The 20,433-nt window shown below is 38.4% G+C and overlaps 1 protein-coding gene across 9 annotated transcripts in view; it reads right to left on the bottom strand.

Annotated features, from left to right (window-relative positions):
• WDPCP (WD repeat containing planar cell polarity effector) overlaps window positions 1-20,433 on the bottom strand; it is a 385,832-nt gene that overhangs the window by 96,213 nt on the left and 269,186 nt on the right. For all 9 annotated transcript variants that reach the window (XM_088841307.1, XM_088841310.1, XM_088841313.1 and 6 more), the window contains one exon: window positions 260-362. In XM_088841307.1, the coding sequence (XP_088697433.1) occupies window positions 260-362 (103 nt within the window). The remainder of the gene's footprint in view (window positions 1-259; window positions 363-20,433) is intronic.

Genomic DNA, 20,433 nt, shown 5'->3' with positions numbered 1-20,433 from the left:
TTCCTAAGCTTAATTCTTATTTTTTTTATACAATTTATTAGAAAACTGAAATTTACAATGTGTTTATATCTCTCACTGAGTACATGGCATTTAAAAACAACATCATTACAGAAAGATGATTCTTTTTTTTAAAGACATTGTATTTACAGAAAAAGTAATTCAAACTAACCAACCATGCCCTACAAATGTAAATAGAAGTGATACCAAATAAGCATTGATGAAAACAAAAAGCACTTAAAAAAACAGCATTAAATCTTACCAGCTCCAGAGGTCATCGATTCTGCATCAATGTCGCTAGCTCTCCTTCTTGCCACTTCAGCTAGTGCTAGTTCTCCCTTATCTAGTGCAAGGTAATGGATGTCCTTTGGAAATACAGCAAAATAAAAGATTAATTCAAAATGAATCTTGGTCAAGTTACAAAGGAGATTTTGAAAAAAAGAACTTACTTTTCAGATTACAAAACAGACATGGCTGATGAACATTCTTTTTTATATTTTAATTTTCTCAGTTTTCTAGTACAAGCAAATTTTCTTGAATTGCAAATCCTGGCAGTTGTTTAAATAAATTATTTTGAGTCTTTAGCGAAAAAGACAAGCTGTCAAATGTTCAATATACTCAGTTTTATCAGGGAATAAAAATCTTAGTTGCTGTTTTCTGTAATGAAATTTTTCTGTCTCAGATAGCTTCTTCAAAATTCAATTGTTCATTATGATAAACAGTTTACAAGGAATATTATTACACAAATTGTCTCTGATATTTATGCACTTGGCACATATTACTTTGTTAATATTATTACTACTGCTATTATCTTGAATTCATTCAGTCAACAGATAATCAGTGCCTATTAAGTGCCAGGCACTGTTGTGAAAAGAGAGGTCAATTACAATACCATTTCTCAACAAGCTTTGAGTCCAGTAGGGAGAAAGACCACTGTAAACAACAGCTCATAATTTAGTGTGATAGGTTTTATGGCAGAGTTAAGAATGGTATGGAACCAAAGAGGAGGAATTGATCCTTGATCTGTGTTTTGAAGGATAAATAAGAGTTATACTAGAAGGGAAAATGGAGGTAAGCCAACAGAAAATGAATGGTATCTGACACATCTATGTAGAGAAGATTGAAAACCACAGTTCTATCAGGCAGTAACAGGTCTTTCAATATGGAAGGAATGTTTGATGTGTGAGAGAATGAAGTGGAAAATAATTCTAAACAAGTAGACAGCTACTAAAAAAGACTTAGAAATCTTTGGTACACAAAATGATCATTGGAATGAGAATTTTATTGCAATAAAATGGTAAAAATAACATGAACAAGTTTTCAATGATGAAATATAAATGGCCTATAATCATGAGCTATCAGGGCTTTCCTGATAGCTCTGTTGGTAAAGATTCTGCCTGCAATGCAGAAACCCCGGGAATTCCCTTCAATTCCTGGGTAGGGAAGATTCGCTGAAGAAGGGATAGGCTGCCCACTCCAGTATTCTTGGGCTTCCCTTGTGGCTTAGCTGGTGAAGAATCCACCTGCAATGCAGGAGACCTGGGCTCGATCCTTGGGTTGGGAAGATCCCATGTAGAAGGGAAAGGCTACCCACTCCAGTATTCTCGCCTGGAGAATTCCATAGACTATAGTCCATGGGGTTGCAAAGAGTTGGACACAACTGAGCAACTTTCACTTTCATAATCATGAAAAGATATTTTACTGTCCTAGTATTCAAAGCTGAAAAATGTAACTTCAAGCTGCATAAGTTTTTTAAAGTTGTTACTTATTGGTTGCAAAGTTCGGGGGAAAACAGGTGTTTACATTTACTGGAAATATAGACTTTATACAGCAGGGGTTGGTAAGCTTACTAGCCAAATATCAGTTCAGTTCAGTTCAGTTCAGTCGCTCAGTCGTGTCCGACTCTCCGCGACCCCATGAATCACAGCACGCCAGGCCTCCCTGTCCATCACCAACTCCCGGAGTACACTCAAACTCATGTCCACAGAGTCGGTGATGCCATCCAGCCATCTCATTCTCCGTCGTCCCCTTCTCCTCCCGCCCCCAACCTTTCCCAGCATCAGAGTCTTTTCCAGTGAGTCAACTCGTCGCATGAGGTGGCCAAAGTATTGGAGTTTCAGCTTTAGCATCAGTCCCTCCAATGAACATCCAGGATTGATCTCCTTTAGAATGGACTGGTTGGATCTCCTTGCAGAATAAGGGACTCTCAAGAGTCTTCTCCAACACCACAGTTCAAAAGCATCGATTCTTCGGCGATCAGCTTTCTTCACAGTCCAACTCTCACATCCATACATGACCACGGGAAAAACCATTGCCTTGACTAGATGGACCTTGGTTGGCAAAGTAATGTCTCTGCTTTTTAACATACTATCAAGGTTGGTCATAACTTTCCTTCCAAGGAGCAAGCGTCTTTTAATTTCATGGCTGCAATCAGCATCTGCAGTGATTTTGGAGCCCAAAAAAACAAAGTCTGACACTGTTTCCACTGTTTTTCCATCTATTTCCCATGAAGTGATGGGACCAGATGCCATGATCTTTGTTTTCTGAATGTTGAGCTTCAAGCCAACCTTTTCACTCTCCTCTTTCACTTTCATCAAGAGGCCTTTGAGTTCCTCTTCACTTTCTGCCATAAGGGTAGTGTCATCTGCATATCTGAGGTTATTGATATTTCTCCCGGCAATCTTGATTCCAGCTTGTGCTTCTTCCAGCCCAGCGTTCCTCATGATGTACTCTGCATATAAGTTAAATAAGCAAGGTGACAATATACAGCCTTGACGTACACCTTTTCCTATTTGGAACCAGTCGGTTGTTCCATGTCCAGTTCTGACTGTTGCTTCCTGACCTGCATACAGGTTTCTCAAGAGGCAGGTCAGGTGGTCTGGGATTCCCATCTCTTTCAGAATGTTCCACAGTTTATTGTGATCCACACAGTCAAAGGCTTTGGCATAGTCAATGAAGCAGAAATAGATGTTTTTCTGAAACTCTCTTCCTTTCTCCATGATCCAGCGGATGTTGGCAATTTGATCTCTGGTGCCTCTGCCTTTTCTAAAACCTGCTTGAACATCTGGGAGTTCACGGTTTACATACTGCTGAAGCCTGGCTTGGAGAATTTTGAGCATGACTTTACTAGCGTGTGAGATGAGTGCAATTGTGCGGTAGTTTGAGCATTCTTTGGCATTGCCTTTCTTTGGGATTGGAATGAAGACTGACCTCTTCCAGTCCCTTTTATACAGTCCTTGAGTTATCAATGCTATTTACCTAGCGTAATGCCTTCCAGGCCCATTAATGTTGCTGCAAATGGCAAAAATCGCATTCTTATTTAGGGCTGAGAAGTATTCCGTTTGTGTGTGTGTGTGTGTGTGTGTGTGTGTGTGTAGTCGTCTTTATCCATTCATCAGTTGATGGACATTTAGGCTATTTTTATATCTTGGCAATTGTAAATAGTGTTGCTATTAACACTGGGGTGAATGTATCTTTTCAAATAAGTGCTTTTGTTTCTTTCAGCTATATACACAGGCATAGAATTGCTGGGTCATAGCTGATTGCAGCCATGAAATTAAAAGACTCTTACTCCTTGGAAGGAAAGTGATGACCAACCTAGATAGTATATTAAAAAGCAGAGACATTACTTTGCCAACAAAGGTCCTTCTAGTCAAGGCTATGGTTTTTCCCGTGGTCATGTATGGATGTGAGAGTTGGACTGTGAAGAAAGCTGATGGCCGAAGAATTGATGCTTTTGTACTGTGGTGCTGGAGAAGACTCTTGAGAGTCCCTTGGACTGCAAGGAGATCCAACCAGTCCATTCTAAAGGAGATCGGTCCTGGGTGTTCATTGGAAGGACTGATGCTAAAACTGAAACTCCAATACTTTGGCCACCTCATGTGAAGAATTGACTCACTGGAAAAGACTGATGCTAGCAGGGATTGGGGGCGGGAGGAGAAGGGGACGACAGAGAATGAGATGGCTGGATGGCATCACCGACTCGATGGACATGAGTTTGAGTGAACTCCGGGAGTTGGTGATGGACAGGGAAGCCTGGCGTGCTGTGATTCATGGGGTCACAAAGAGTCGGACATGACTGAGTGACTGAACTGAACTGAACTGAAAGCTATGACAAATTTAGACAGCATATTAAAAAGCAGAGACATCACTTTGCCAACAAGGTCCATCTAGTCAAAGCTATGACTTTTCCAGTAGTCATGTATGATGTGAGAGCTGGACCATAAAGAAGGCTGAGCACTGAAGAAATGATGCTTTTGAACTGTGGTGTTGGAGAACTCTTGAGAGTCCCTTGGACAGCAAGATCAAACCAGTCAATCCTAAAGGAAATCAACCCTGAATATTCATTGGAAGGACTGATGCTGAAGCTAAAGCTTCAATGCTTTGGCCACCTGATGTGAAGAGCTGACAGAGCTGACTCACTGGAAAAGACCCTGACACTGGGAAACATTGAAGGCAGGATGAGAAGGGGATTACAGGATGAGATGGTTGGATGACATCACTGACTTGATGGACATGAGTTTGAGCAAACTCTGGGAAATGATGAAAGACAGGGAACCTTGGCATGCTGCAGTCCATGTGGTCGCAAAGAGTTGGACACAACTTAGTGACTGAACAGCAACAGTGGTAGTTCTATTTTTAGTTATTATGAGAAAACTCTGTGCTGTTTTCCCAAATTTACATTTCCACCAACAGTGTATGAAGATTCCCTTTTTTTTACATCCTTGCCAGCATTTGTCATTTGTGTGTTTTGATGATGGCCCTTCTGACAGGTGTGAGGTGATATCTCATTGTGGTTCTGATTTTCATTTCCCTGATGAGTGTGTACCTCTTTTCATGGCTGTCTGTATTTTCTTAAATTTGGAAAACTGTTCAGTTCCTCTACCCATTTTATAATCAGGTTGTTTCTTTTTTGATGTTCAGTTGTGTGGACTGTTCATGTATTTTGGATATTAACCCCTTATTGGTCATATTATTTGCAAATAATTTTTCCCATTCAGTAGTTTGTTTGTTTTGTTATACTAAGTGAAATAAGTCAGACAGAGAAATACAGATACTAGATGATATTACTTATATGTGGAATATAAAAAATACAATTAGCGAATATAACAAAAAAGTAGATTCACAAATACAAGGAGCAAACTAGTTACCAATGGAGAGGAAAGAAGGTCATGATAGGCATAAGGGATTAAGAAGTGTAAACTATTAGGTATAAATTAGGCTACAAGGATATATTATATAACACAGGGAATATAACAAATATTTTATAATAAATATAAATGGAGTTAACCTGTAAAAATTGTGAATCACTATATTATATAGAGTATATATACTATATACTGTATATATGATATTGTACAGCAACTATACTTCAATTTTAAAAAAGAACTGTGTTTACATTTTTAAATGGCTGGAAGAACTGTGTTCAACCACTTAAGTCTGAATGGCTCTGGAATTAGCTAATGTTGCAGACTTGAAAATGTTTCAATTTAAAACTACAAGCGAAATAGTACTTATTGTGAAACTTACATTGTGATAAAGTTTTTCAGTGAGAACTAACATTGTTTTGACTTGCAAGTAATACCAGGCTGTGTTACACACTTCCTGTAAAAATTAAAAGTCGAAACTGTCAAAAATTAAAAGTGAGATCGCCATTCTTATACAAAGTCACAGCAATATATTTCAGTCCACAGCATTTTTCAGCCTTGATACAAGTGCCAAGGAAATGTTTACAGTTCAAACTCTATCTAATTGTGCAGTTAAGGGAAGTAATTAATTTACTATGTACTGATGCTAGGAAAGGTTGGGGGCGGGAGGAGACGGGGACGACCGAGAATGAGATGGCTGGATGGCATCACCGACTCTGTGGACATGAGTTTGAGTGAACTCCGGGAGTTGGTGATGGACAGGGAGGCCTGGCATGCTGTGATTCATGGGGTCGCGGAGAGTCGGACACGACTGAGCGACTGAACTGAACTGAATATATTAAAAGGCAGTCTAGTCTTTAGCTAATAGAGTTCTAAAAATGCCTTCTGACCAGTGAATATGTGCAATTAACCATACATTCATGTCATATATATCAATATTTGGCAGTAGTTGTCTATGAGGAAAGAAATCTGCAAAATGAAAATAAATTTCACCATGTATCAGTATCCACAGATGAATATTTACAATGGATTTTGTTGATAGGAATAGCACCTTTCAACTCTTATTCCCCCAAAAGAACTCCATTATTTACATCTGCAGAACTTCATTGTGAAAACTGTACTCAATTATTAGATTTTTAACTTTATAAAAAAAAAGTATGGAAATTTGCTTTCTATCATACTCAATTATTACATTTAAAATTTTGTTTTATCGATAAAGATCTATGGAAATGTGTTTTCTCAAGTACCTATATAATAACCTCGATTTTGCTTCATGACCCATAAGCCTATACTATTTGCTATTTGGTCCTTTATAGAAAAAGTTTGATGATTCCATATTTAATATATCAGAATTTAAAATGAGCATATATATACTTTTGGAAACTCTTCCTAAGGAAATGATGTGATCAATCTTATGTCCAAGATTGGTGATGTAGAAAAGGAATAGTCAAAAGAAAAGAGATCAATCAAGCCAAAAATCAAATTATCCTCCAATTAAAAATAAAATTAAAACAGATTGGTGATGACAGCAATACTTATTTTTTCTTACAAAGGAATTCTACATTTATTTGTCAAAGATATTACATCTACCTTTTGTGCATATAATATATAACATTATACTGTTTTTGAGGGTCAAACTCCCCAGATCAGTAGGTGCCCAATATGCCACTGGAGAAGAGTGGAGAAATAGCTCCAGAAGGTATGAAGAGGTTGACCGAGCCAAAGTAGAAACAACACCCAGCTGTGCATGTGTCTGGTGGTGAAAGTAAAGTTCAATGCTGTAAAGAACAGTATTGCATAGGAACCTGGAACGTTAGGTCCATGAATCAAGGTAAATTGAAAGTGGTCAACAGAGATGGCTTGAGTGAACATCAACATCTTAGCAATAGTGAACTAAAATGGACTGGAATGGGCAAATTTAATTCAGATGACAATTATATCTACTACTGTGGGCAAGAATCTCTTAGAAGAAATGGAGTAGCCTTCATAGTCATCAAAAGAGTCCAAAATGGAGTACTTGGGTACAGTCTCAAAAATGACAGAATGATCTCTGTTTGTTTCCAAGGCAAACCTTTCAACATCACAGTAATCCAAGTCTATGCCCCAACCACAAATGCCAAAGAAGCTGAAGTTGAATGGTTATATGAAGACCAACAAGGCTTTCTAGAACTAACACCAAAAAAGATGTCCTTTCTTCATCATAGGGGACTGGAATGCAAAAGTAGGAAGTCAAGAGATACCTGGAGTAACAGGCAAGCTTGTCCTAGGAGTACAAAATGAAACAGGGCAAAGGCTAACAGTTTTGCTAAGAGAAGGCACTGGTCATAGCAGACACCTTATTCCAACATAAGAGATGACCATACACATGGATATCACCAGATGGTCAATACCAAAATCAGACATTATATTCTTTGTAGTCGAAGATGGAGAAGCTCTATACAGTCAGCAGAAACAAGACCGGGAGCTGTCTGTGGCTCAGATCGTGAACTCCTTATTGCCAAATCAGACTTAAATTGAAGGAAGTAGAGAGAACCACTAGGCCATTCAGGTATGACCTAAATCAAATCCCTTACAATTATACAGTGGAAGTGACAAATAGATTCAAGGGATTAAATCTGATAGAGTGCTTAAAGAACTATGGATGGAGGTTCATGACATTGTATAGGAGGCAGTGATCAAAACCATCCCCAAGAAAAAGAAATGCAAACATGCAAAATGGCTGTCTGAGGAGGCCTTATAAATAGCCAAGAAAAAAAGAAAAGCGAAAGGCAAAGGAGAAAAAATAAACCCATTTGAATACAGAGTTCCAAAGAATAGGAAGGAGAGATAAGAAAGCCTTCCTAAGTGATCAGTGCAAAGAAACAGAGGAAAACAGTAGAATGGGAAAGACTAGAGATCTTTTCAAGAAAATTATGATATATACCGTGCAAAGATGGGTAAAATAAAGGACAGAAATGGTGCGGACCTAACAGAAGCAGAAGATACTAGGAAGAGATGGCAAGAATACACAGAAGAAGTGTACACAAAAGGTCTCAATGACTCACCTAGAGCTAGACATCTTGGAGTGTGAAGCCAAGTGGGCCTTAGGAAGCATCACTACAAACAAAGCTAGTGGAGGGGATGGAATTGCAGTTGAGCTATTTCAAATCCTAAAATATGATGCTGGGAAAGTGCTGCACTCAATATGCCAGCAAATTTGGAAAACTGAGCAGTGGCCACAGGACCAGAAAAGATCAGTTTTCATTCCAGTCCCCAAGAAGGGCAATGCTCAAGAATGTTCAAACTATCACATAATTGCACTCATTTCACATGCTAGCAAAGTAATGCTAAAAATTCTGCACCTCAGGCTTCAACGGCACGTGAACTGAGAACTTCCAGATGTTCAAGTTGGATTTAGAAAACGCAGAGGAACCAGAGATCAAATTGCTAACATCTGTTGGATCTTAGAAAAAGCAAGAGAATTTTAGAAAAACATCTACTTCTGCTTCATTGACTACACTAAACCCTTTGACCGTGTGGATCACAATAAACTGTGGAAAATTCTGAAAGAGATGAGAATACCAGACCACTTGACCAGCCCCTTGAGAATATTGTATACAGGTCAAGAAGCAACAGTTAAAACAGGACATGGAACAACAGACTGGTACCAATAGTAAAAGGACTACGTCAAGGCTGTATGTTTTCACCCTGTTTATTTAACTAATATGCAGAATACATCATGGGAAATGCCAGGCTGGATGAAGCACAAGCTGGAATCAAGATTGCTTGGAGAAATATCAATAAACTCACATATGCAGATGACAGCCCTGTTATGGGAGAAAGCGAAGAGGAACTAAGGAGCCTCTTGATGAAGGTGACAGAAGAGAGTGAAAAAGTTGGCTTAAAGCTCAACATTGAAAAAACAAATATCATGGCATCCAGTCCCATCACCTCATGGCAAATAGATGGGGAAACAATGGAAACAGTGACAGACTTTATTTTCTTGGGCTCCATAATCACTGCAGATGGTGACTGCAGACATGAAATTAAGATGCTTGCTCCCTAAAAAGAAAAGCAATGATAAACCTAGCCAGCATATTAAAAAGTAGAGACATTGCTTTGCCAACAAAGGTCTGTATAGTCAAAGCTATGGTTTTTTCAGTAGAAGGACTGATTCTGAAGCTGGAGTTCCAATATTTTGGTCACCTGATGGGAAGAGTCAACTCATTAGGAAAGACCCTGATGCTGCAAACGATTGAAGGCAGGAGAAGGGATGACAGAGGATGAGATGCTTGGATGGCATCACCGACTCAGGACATGAGTTTGAGCAATCTCTGGTAGATGGTGAAGGACAAGGAAGGCTGGTGTGTTGCAGTCCATGGGGTCACAGAGTTGGTATGACTGAGTGAGTGAACAACCACAGTGAGTTATCAAAGGTACCATATATTATCCAGTTCTAGTTCTTACTGAATTCTTACTGAGTACAGAAGTGTTGTTTTCGCCACCTGCTCAAATATCTATCAGTTGCTGCAAAGGTTGTTAGACATTTGATTAGGGTTACACAGCTGCTTTGGTATTGACCAACCTAGATAGCATATTAAAAAGCAGAGACATTACTTTGCCACCCAAGGTCCGTCTAGTCAAGGCTATGGTTTTTCCTGTGGTCATGTATGAATGTGAGAGTTGGACTGTGAAGAAAGCTGATCGCCGAAGAATTGATGCTTCTGAACTGTGGTGCTGGAGAAGACTCTTGAGAGTCCCTTGGACTGCAAGGAGATCCAACCAGTCCATTCTAGAGGAGATCAATCCTGGGTGTTCATTGGAAGGACTGATGCTAAAGCTGAAACTCCAATACTTTGGCCACCTCATGCGACGAGTTGACTCACTCGAAAAGACTGATGCTGAGAGGGATTGGAGGCGGGAGGAGACAGGGACGACAGAGAATGAGATGGCTGGATGACATCCCCGACTCGATGGACATGAGTTTGAGTGAACTCTGGGAGTTGGTGATGGACAGGGAGGCCCGGTGTGCTGTGATTCATGGGGTCATGAAGAGTCGGACACAACTGAGCGACTGAACTGAACTGAACTGAACACAGCTGCTTTGTTATTGTCTTAATATTGAAAATTATTAGCTACTTCAAATATCTTATGGATGAAGGGACAACATTTAAATCCACTGATTGACCGACTTACTAAGCTCCAATAGAAATCTTTTCACTTTATGTCAGAAACAATATACTCAGGGAATCTTATCAACTAGAATAAGATGGAAATTATTATACATCTAAAGTACATATTTAATATTTTTCCAGAGATTTTTCTTTTCATTGAACACCATTTGATAATTTAGGAGTTTGATCATATTTTTAGGAAAGCAAAGTTTTAGAGTAGAATATGTCGATTAGGTATTTCAAGTAATGTAACTATTGGCGGCCTTTGTATGGGAGAGTTGTCCTTTATAAATAATGTCTTGTCTAGGCCTAATTGATAAAATTTAATTTTGTTAAATTGGCTCAGGATATGAATAGAGATTTTAAACTGACAGCAATACTTAATCATGTTGTTTTTATAATCCAAGAATGCCATGATACTTTCATAATAGATCTTTATGTTCAATAAAGAAATTAGCAGTAATTTAAAAATATATTTCCATGTTCAATTTGCTAGTATTTTATTTAATATTTTGGCAACTTTTAAAAATTTGAAGTATGATTGCTATATCAGTTCAGTTCAGTCGCTCAGTCGTGTCCGACTCTCCGCAACCCCATGAATCACAGCACGCCAGGCCTCCCTGTCCATCACCAACTCCCGGAATACACTCAAACTCATGTCCACAGAGTCGGTGATGCCATCCAGCCATCTCATTCTCCGTCGTCCCCTTCTCCTCCCGCCCCCAACCTTTCCCAGCATCAGAGTCTTTTCCAGCGAGTCAACTCGTTGCATGAGGTGGCCAAAGTATTGCAGTTTCAGCTTTAGCATCAGTCCCTCCAGTGAACACCCAGGATTGATCCCCTTTAGAATGGACTGGTTGGATCTCCTTGCAGTATAAGGGACTCTTAAGAGTCTTCTCCAACACCACAGTTCAAAAGCATCGATTCTTCGGCGATCAGCCTTCTTCACAGTCCAACTCTCACATCCATACATGACCACGGGAAAAACCATTGCCTTGACTAGACGGACCTTGGTTGGCAAAGTAATGTCTCTGCTTTTTAATATACTATCAAGGTTGGTCATAACTTTCCTTCCAAGGAGCAAGCGTCTTTTAATTTCATGGCTACAATCAGCATCTGCAGTGATTTTGGAGCCCAAAAAAATAAAGTCTGACACTGTTTCCACTGTTTTTCCATCTATTTCCCATGAAGTGATGGGACCAGATGCCATGATCTTTGTTTTCTGAATGTTGAGCTTTCACCACCTGACCTGCCTCTTGAGAAACCTGTATGCAGGTCAGGAAGCAACAGTTAGAACTGGACATGGAACAACAGACTGGTTCCAAATAGGAAAAGGTGTACGTCAAGGTTGTATATTGTCACCTTGCTTATTTAACTTCTATGCAGAGTACATCATGAGGAACGCTGGGCTGGAAGAAGCACAAGCTGGAATCAAGATTGCTAGGAGAAATATCAATAACCTCAGATATGCAGATGACACTACCCTTATGGCAGAAAGTGAAGAGGAACTCAAAAGCCTCTTGATGAAAGTGATTGCTATATAGTATTATATAAATGCATCTATAGTCTTAGAAATTCTATCACCTTACTGAAACTTGACTGCTAACAGGCCTCAACTTATATCAAGGTTATACTAGCATACAGAATAAGTTAAAGTGCCCTTTTTCCCTATCTTTTCATCTCTGGCAAAATTTTTATGAGTCTTAACTGAAAATAAGCAAAACATATACAATGCACTTAAGAAACTACCATCCATTAGTAAGTGACATAAATGAACATCTGGTTAAAATAAAGATAGACTATACATAACCTGCTTATGGCTGAAAAGACTATAGATCATAAGTATATCGATTCTGACCCCAAATAACGTGTAAAGTTTAATAGAATTCCAAACAAAATCCCTGTAAGATTTTTCACGGAACTTGACAAGTTGATTTTAAAATTCACTTATGAAAGTGAATGGTTAAGAATATCTAAGACTTATTCTAGTTAACATTCAGTTCAGTTCGTTGCTCAGTCATATCCGACTCTTGGCGACCCCATGAATCACAGCATGCCAAGCCTCCCTGTCCATCACCAACTCCCGGAGTTTACTCAAACTCATGTGCATCGAGTCAGTGATGCCTTCCAGCCATCTCATCCTCTGTCATCCCTTTCTCCTCCTGCCCCCAATCCCTCCCAGCATCAGGATCTTTTCCAATGAGTCAGCTCTTCACATGAGGTGGCCAAAGTATTGGAGGTTCAGCTTTAGCATCAGTCCTTTCAATGAACACCCAGGACTGGTCTCCTTTAGGATGGACTGGTTGGATCTCTTTGCAGTCCAAGGGACTCTCAAGAGTCTTCTCCAGCACCATAGTTCAAAAGCTCAGTTCTTCGGCGCTCAGTAATGGCTCTGCTTTTTAATATGCTGTCTAGGTTGGTCATAACCTTCCTTCCAAGGAGTAAGCATCTTGTATTTTCATGGCTGCAGTCACCATCTGCAGTGATTTTGGAGCCCAGAAAAATAAAGTCTGACACTGTTTCCACTGTTTCCCCATCTATTTCCCATGAAGTGATGGGACCAGATGCCATGATCTTATTTTTCTGAATGCTGAGCTTCAAGACAACTTTTTTACTCTCCTCTTTCACTTTCATCAAGAGGCTTTTGAGTTCCTCTTCACTTTCTGCCATAAGGGTGGTGTCATCTGCATATCTGAGGTTATTGATATTTCTCCTGGCAATCTTGATTCCAGCTTGTGCTTCTTACAGCCAAGTGTTTCTCATGATGTACTCTGCATATAAATTAAATAAGCAGGGTGACAATGTACAGCCTTGACATACTCCTTTTCCTATTTAGAACCAGTTGGTTGTTCCATGTCCAGTTCTAACTGTTGCTTCCTGACTTGCATATAGACTATATAAAAGCATTAGCATACGAATCAAAGAAAAAGTTACCCATAAAAAATATCCCTTTTTTGGGTGAGTTACTAATGTTAGTACTTCATGTTTAACAATGATGTAAGTGCTGACGATGAGCTCTCTGGTCCACAAATTATTTCTGAAACAAGTTCCCTGCCTCTCACTCCTCCTTGTTTCTGTGATTTCTACTAATTATTTAATTCTTATTTGGAATTTGGGTCATTAATTTCAAGAAGGTAATAAGGCTTAACAGGTCTTGAGGTGATATTGTATCTGTACGATGATTTTCACTTCTTAATATTTCTGTGGGCCTTCTCACTATTTATATATCTGAATGTAGTTTTTAGTAAAATTCAGTAGACAGTATATTTCTGTAACTCCATGCTTCTCAGTGTGAGTTCATGAAACTTTATAGCCTGAAAAAACACATCTATTAATAATGTCTAGTATCTATATTACCCCTCAACCAGCTATCTTCTGGATAAATTTGTTTTAACTTTTAGATAGTTTTAGAGTTGCAATTTAGTTTAAATGTTGGATATAATTAAATAAGCTCATATGTCCTTGGGAAATGGTCATAATTCTAAAAGAGTCAAAAAAGTAAAAGCCACTTGCCTATATATTTCATTTTCATGTCTTTTACTTGCTTCTTAAGTGAACAATGCAAAAGAAATAGACAAAAACAATAGAATGGGAAAGACTAGAGATCCCTTCAAGAAAGTTAGAGATACCAAGGGAACATTTCATGCAAAGATCGGAACAATATAGGACAGAAACGGTAAGGGCATAATGGAAGCAGTAGAGATTAAGAAGACGTGGCAAGAATACACAGAAAACTATACAAAAAAGGTCATACTGACCCAGACAACTACAATGGTATGGTCATTCACCTACAACCAGACATCAGAGTGTGAAGTCAAGTTGGTCTTATAAAGGATTACCATGAACAAAGCTAGTGGAGGTGATGGAATTCCAAAGATGATGCTGTTAAAGTGCTGCACTCGAAATGCCAGCAAATTTGTAAAACTCAGCAGTGGCCACAGGACTGGAAAAGGTCAGTTTTCATTCCAATCCCCAAAAAGGGCAATGCCAAAGAATGTTCAAACTACCACACTTAAACTCATTTCACATGCTAGCAAGGTAATGCTGAAAATCCTTAAAGCTAGGCTTCGACAGTATGTGAACCAAGAACATCCAGACGTACAAGCTGGATTTAGAAAAGGCAGAGGAACCTGAGATCAAATTGCCAGCATCCATTGGATTACAGAAAAAGTGAGGGAATTCAAGAAAAACGTCTGCTTCTGCTTCATTGACTACAGTAAAACCTTTGACTGTGTGGATAACAACAAACTGTGGAAAATTCTTCAAGTGATGGGAATACCAGATCACCTTACCTGCCTCCTGAGAAATCTGTATGCAGGTCAAGAAGCAACAGTTAGAACCAGACATGGAACAACAGACTGGTTCCAAATTGGGAAAGGATTACGTCAAGGCTGTATGTTGTCATCCTGCTTTTTAACTTCTACATAGAGTACATCATGTAAAATGCCAGGCTGGATAAGGCACAAACTGGAATCAAGATTGCCAGGTGAAGTATCAATAACCTTAGATATGCAGATGACAACAACCCAATGGCAGAAAATGAAGAGGAACTAAAGAGTGTCTTGATAATGGTGAATGAGGAGAGTGAAAAACCTGGCTTAAAAGTCAACATTCAAAAAAGTAAGATCATGGCATCTGGTTCCATCACCTCATGGCAAAGAGATGGTAAACAATGGAAACAGTGACAGACTTTATTTTCTTGTGCTCCAGAATCACTGTGGATAGTGAATGCAGCCATGAAATTAAAAGACACTTGCTTCTTGGAAAAATAGTTATGGCAAACCAAGACAGCATATTAAAAAGCAGAGACATCACTTTGCCGACAAACGTCCATATAGTCAAAGCTATGGTTTTTCCAGGAGACATGTTCAAATGTGATTGTTGGACCATAAAGATAGCTGAGCACTGAAGAATTGAGGCTTTTGAAGTCTGTGGTGCTGAAGATGACTCGAGAGTCCCATGGACAGCAAGGAGATCAAACCAGTCAACCCTAAATGAAATCAACCTTGAATATTCATTAGAAGGACTGATGAAGCTGAAGCACCAATACTTTGGCCCCCTGATACGAGGAGCCAACTCACTGGAAAACACCCTGTGCTGGGAAAGATTGAGGACAGGAGGAGAAGGGGCCAACAGAGGATGAGATAGTTGGATTGTATCACTAACTTGATCAACTTGAGTTTGAGTAAACTCCAGGAGATAGTGAAGGATAGAGCAGCCTGGCATGCTGCAGTCCACAGGGTCACAAACAGTTGGACATGAGTAGGTGACTGAACAGCAAAAATAAAAAAAATCATTCCACATATAATTATGGAATATTTACTATGTGCCAGATGTATAGGTGAATTTACTACAAAAGTTAATGAAGCTTAAGCTTCTCTGTCTTATTTTCACATGTCCTTCCAGTACCTAATTTTGTACCTGAAATATTAAATTCTTTTTGAAATTGAAGTATAGTTGATTTAAAATATTATGATAGTTTCAGGTATATAGCATAGTGATTCAGCATTTTTGTAGATTATATTCCATTTAAAGTTATTAACAAAATAATGGCTATATTTCCCTGTGATGTATAACATATCCTTGTTGTTACCTTTATTATAGATGATAGTTTGTAGCTCTTAATGCTATATGCCTATATTGCCCCTCCCTGCCTTCTCTCTCCCCACTGGTAACCATTAGTTTCTTTTCTATGAGCCTTTTCTTGTTTTGCTATATATATTTATTTTTTAGATTCCACTTCTAAGTGATAACATATAGTATTTGTCTATGACTTACTTTATTAAATATAATATTCTCTAGGTCCATTAAATTAGTAAAGCTTCATATCCTATAAAACATGCATCTACCCCCGATGCCCATTCATCAAGTTTTCACATACTGTACCATGCTGAGTTGTTTAGAATCATGTGTCTGAGAGCCACATGGCACAAGAAGACACTGTAAGATATACAGTCCTGTTTTGTGTTGTTCGTCTCTTTTTGGACACTTACTGTACAAGGTTTAAATGGCATGTAATGAGTCTAAAGAGTCAATATAAATGAAAATATATTTGAAAAGTGTCATATTGATTAATCCCAACCTTTACTGCCACCCAATCAGGATTACCTAGTGAATGGCCTTATTTAAACTGTTACTAAAGTTCAAAAAAAAAAATTCAGAAGAATGAATCACTTAGTTTCTGTCATTCTCAATGAAAATTTTTAATTTATCATTTGCCAAACTGACTTATATTAGTAACATCATTTAGCACTATTAAGTGAAATTGGCTTCCACTGAACAAAAGATGTCAAACACTGATAGTCTTTGGCCATGATCCAGGTTTAAAATTTTACGCATATCCTGTCTGTATCATATAAGATCTATTAAAAAAAATAAAAGACTTGCTATTCCTGGGAGCTCATTACATTTAACAGATGATGTTTAATGTACTACCAGAATGAATATGCAGATTTAAAAGAATACGTATTTAAAGTTAGGGAGTTCCCTGACAATCCAGTGGTCAGGATTTGGTGCTTTCACTAGGGCCCAGGTTCAATACATGTTTGGGGAACTAAGATCCTACAAGTTATGCAGCATGACCAAAAAAAAAGTATTTAAAGCTTAAAAGTGAACAGTGCAAAACAGAGAAGAAAACAATAGAATGAGAAAGACTAGAGATCTCTTCAAGAAGTTAGAGATACCAAGGGAACATTTCATGCAAAGATGGGCACAATATAGGACAGAAATGATAAGGACATAATGGAAGCAGAAGCAATTAAGAAGAGGTGGCAAGAATACACAGAAAACTATACAAAAAAGGTCATACTGACCCGGACAACTACAGTGGTGTGGTCATTCACCTACAGCTGGACGTCAGAGTGTGAAGTCAAGTGGGTCTTATGAAGGATTACCATGAACAAAGCTAGTGGAGGTGATGGAATTCCAGCTGAGCTATTTCTAATCCTAAAAGATGATGCTGTTAAAGTGCTGCACTCAAAATGCCAGCAAATTTGTAAAACTCAGCAGTGGCCACAGGACTGGAAAAGGCCAGTTTTCATTCCAATCCCCAAAAGGGCAATGCCAAAGAGTGTTCAAACTGCCACATAATTAAACTCATTTCACATGCTAGCAAGGTAATGCTGAAAATCCTTAAAGCTAGGCTTCGACAGTACATGAACCAAGAACATCCAGACGTACAAGCTGGATTTAGAAAAGGCAGAGGAACCTGGAGATCAAATTTCCAGCATCCATTGGATTATAGAAAAAGTGAGGGAATTCAAGAAAAACGTCTGTTTCTGCTTCACTGACTATGGTAAAGCCTTTGACTATGTGGATAACAACAAACTGTGGAGAATTCTTCAAGTGATGGGAATACCAGATCACCTTACCTGCCTCCTGAGAAATCTGTATGCAGGTCAAGAAGCAACAGTTAGAACCAGACATGGAACAACAGACTGGTTCCAAATTGGGAAAGGATTACGTCAAGGCTGTATGTTGTCATCCTGCTTTTTAACTTCTACACAGAGTATATCATGTAAAATGCCAGGCTGGATAAGGCACAAACTGGACACAAGATTGCCGGGTGAAGTATCAATAACCTTAGATATGCAGATGACAACAACCTAATGGCAGAAAGTGAAGAGGAACTAAAGAGTGTCTTGATGAAGGTGAAAGTGGAGAGTGAAAACCTGGCTTAAAAGTCGACATTCAGAAAACTAAGATCATGGCATTTGGTTCCATCACTTCATGGCAAAGAGGTAAACAATGGAAACAGTGAGAGACTTCATTTTCTTGGGCTCCAAAATCACTGCAGATGGTGACTGCAGCCATGAAACTTACGATGCTTGTTCCTTGAAAGAAAAGCTACAATAAACCAAGACAGCGTATTAAAAAGCAGAGACATCACTTAGCCAACAAACGTCCTTACAGTCAAAGCTATGGTCTTTCCTGTAGTCATGTATGGATGTGAGATTTGGACCATAAAGAAGAATGCGTGCCAAAGAACTGATGCTTTCGAATTCTGTGGTGCTGGAGAAAACTCAAGAGTTCCTTGGACAGCAGGGAAATCGAACCAGTCAATTCAATATGAAATCAACCCTGAATATTCATTGGAAGAACTCATGCCTAAGTTGCAGTTCCAATACTTTGGCCACTTGATGCAAATAGCCGACTCATTGGAAAAGATCCTGATGCTAGTAAAGATTGAGGGCTTAAGAAGGGAATGACAAGAGGACAAGATGGTTGGATAGCATGATGAACTCAATGGACACGAGTTAGAGCAAACTCCAGGAAATAGTGAAGGATGAGGAATTCTGGAATGCCGCAGTCTATAGCATCGCAAAGTGTCGGACATGACAGCAACTGAACCACAACATAGGGCAGTTCATTATTTTATTCACCACTTTTTATCCATGATAAAAATAAATTCAAAACAAAATTAATAGTTTTCCTATTTAAAAGCAAATTTCCTTTGCCATAGTTACGTTCTTTTCAGTCCTAACTTTGTGTGTTTATCTTCTTTTTCTATGCCTTGATGACATTTTTCCTAAACTATTATCTTACAGGTTTCTTCTAGAATGACTGAGTTTGTTGAGGAATTCTGTTTTTAAAATTTTGATTTAATTTTTTTATCTTCTTTATTTTCATTTCTCTGTATTGTTTGGATTTGTCTTTGTCTTCTTGAGATGAAAGCACAGGTCATTTATTTTCAATCTTTTTTAAAAATAATGCATTTAAGGCTGTGGAGTTTCTTCTGAATATTACTGCTCTGGCTGCAAGCCACAGATACTTTCATTGTCATTAAGTTGTAAGTTTATAATTTCCATTTGATATCACCTTTAGCCCAAGAGTAATTAATAAATATGCTATTAAATTAGCTCAGGTTTTCTATTTATGTTATTCAAGCTGTTAATATCCTTACTGTCTTTTTCCTATGTTTCATGCGCCTCATGCACTGCAAGCAGATTTTTTACCACTGAGCCATTGGGGAAGGTTCAAGTAGATATAGCATTATTCATTTAACTACTGAGCTCCACACTTTTTTAAAAGAAAAACCTTCAAGGAAAAATTGAAAAATCCACAAAGTGCAAGATGTTAGTGCATCCTTCTCTGAAAAACAGACTGTAACATCGTGTACTTTGTGGATTTTTCAACATTCATAAGATGCATCTGTTATCTCATTGCATAGGTTGCTTGAATGTCCTCATGACATAGCAGCTAGCTTCCCCCAGAGCAAGTGATCAGACAGAAAGGGGCAAAAGGAAGCCAAAATACATTTTATTACCTAGTTTCAGAAGTCACACAACATACTTCAAGTGAGTTACCAGGTCTAGCTCATTCAAGGGATGAGAGGTTAAGGTACCACCTTTTGAAAAGAGGAGTATCAAAGAATTTCAGCACACATTTTAAAACTACCTCATGTTTTTTTCCTTTTTAATACTTTGTCTTCAGATCTTTAGTCTGACACTTGGAAGCATTTATTTATATATTTTTCCATTTGAACCATGATATTTTGGGTTTGGAGTGTTTTTTTATATGCAACACATACTTGAATATTTAAAAATCCAATTTTATGGTCTCTGATTTTCAATAGGTGAATTTAACTCATTTACATTATAATTACTGATGCTTAGACATTCTTGACAGCTTATTTTTTACTTTTTATTTGCCATACCTTTAATTATTTCCTTCTGATTATTTCCTATATGCCCTGTAATAATTTATCAATTTTTCTTTCTTTTTTTTCTTTCTTATTTACTGATTCTAAAGTTACACCATTTGTATTGGTTGGTTAGGGCTACTGCCAGAAGAAAACAACACAGCCTGGGCACATTAAACAAGATAAATATTATTTTCTCATAGCTCTGGAGGCTGGAAGTTTAAGACGAAACTGTTGACAGGTTTGGTTTCTCCTGATGCCTCTGTCATTGTCTTGCAGGTGACCATCTTCTTGCTGGATCTGCCTCTGTACACATACATCCCTGTTGGTCTTTCTTCCTCTTCTTATAAATACACCAGCCATATTGGATTAGGGCTCCACCTCCATGGCCTCATTTAACCTTAATTATATCTTTAAAGGCTTCACTTCCAAATATATTACATTGGGAGTTACAGCTTTAGCATATCAATTTGGAAGGAGTTCAGTTCAGTTCAGT

This window comes from Moschus berezovskii, chromosome 11, assembly GCF_049115385.1.
Source record: "Moschus berezovskii isolate FMDL1 chromosome 11, NW_MosBer_1.0, whole genome shotgun sequence".
In the NCBI taxonomy this organism is placed as follows: Eukaryota; Metazoa; Chordata; class Mammalia; order Artiodactyla; family Moschidae; genus Moschus; species Moschus berezovskii.
The sequence above is the reverse complement of the archived record's forward strand: the minus strand, read 5'-3'. Positions and strand labels throughout refer to the sequence as shown.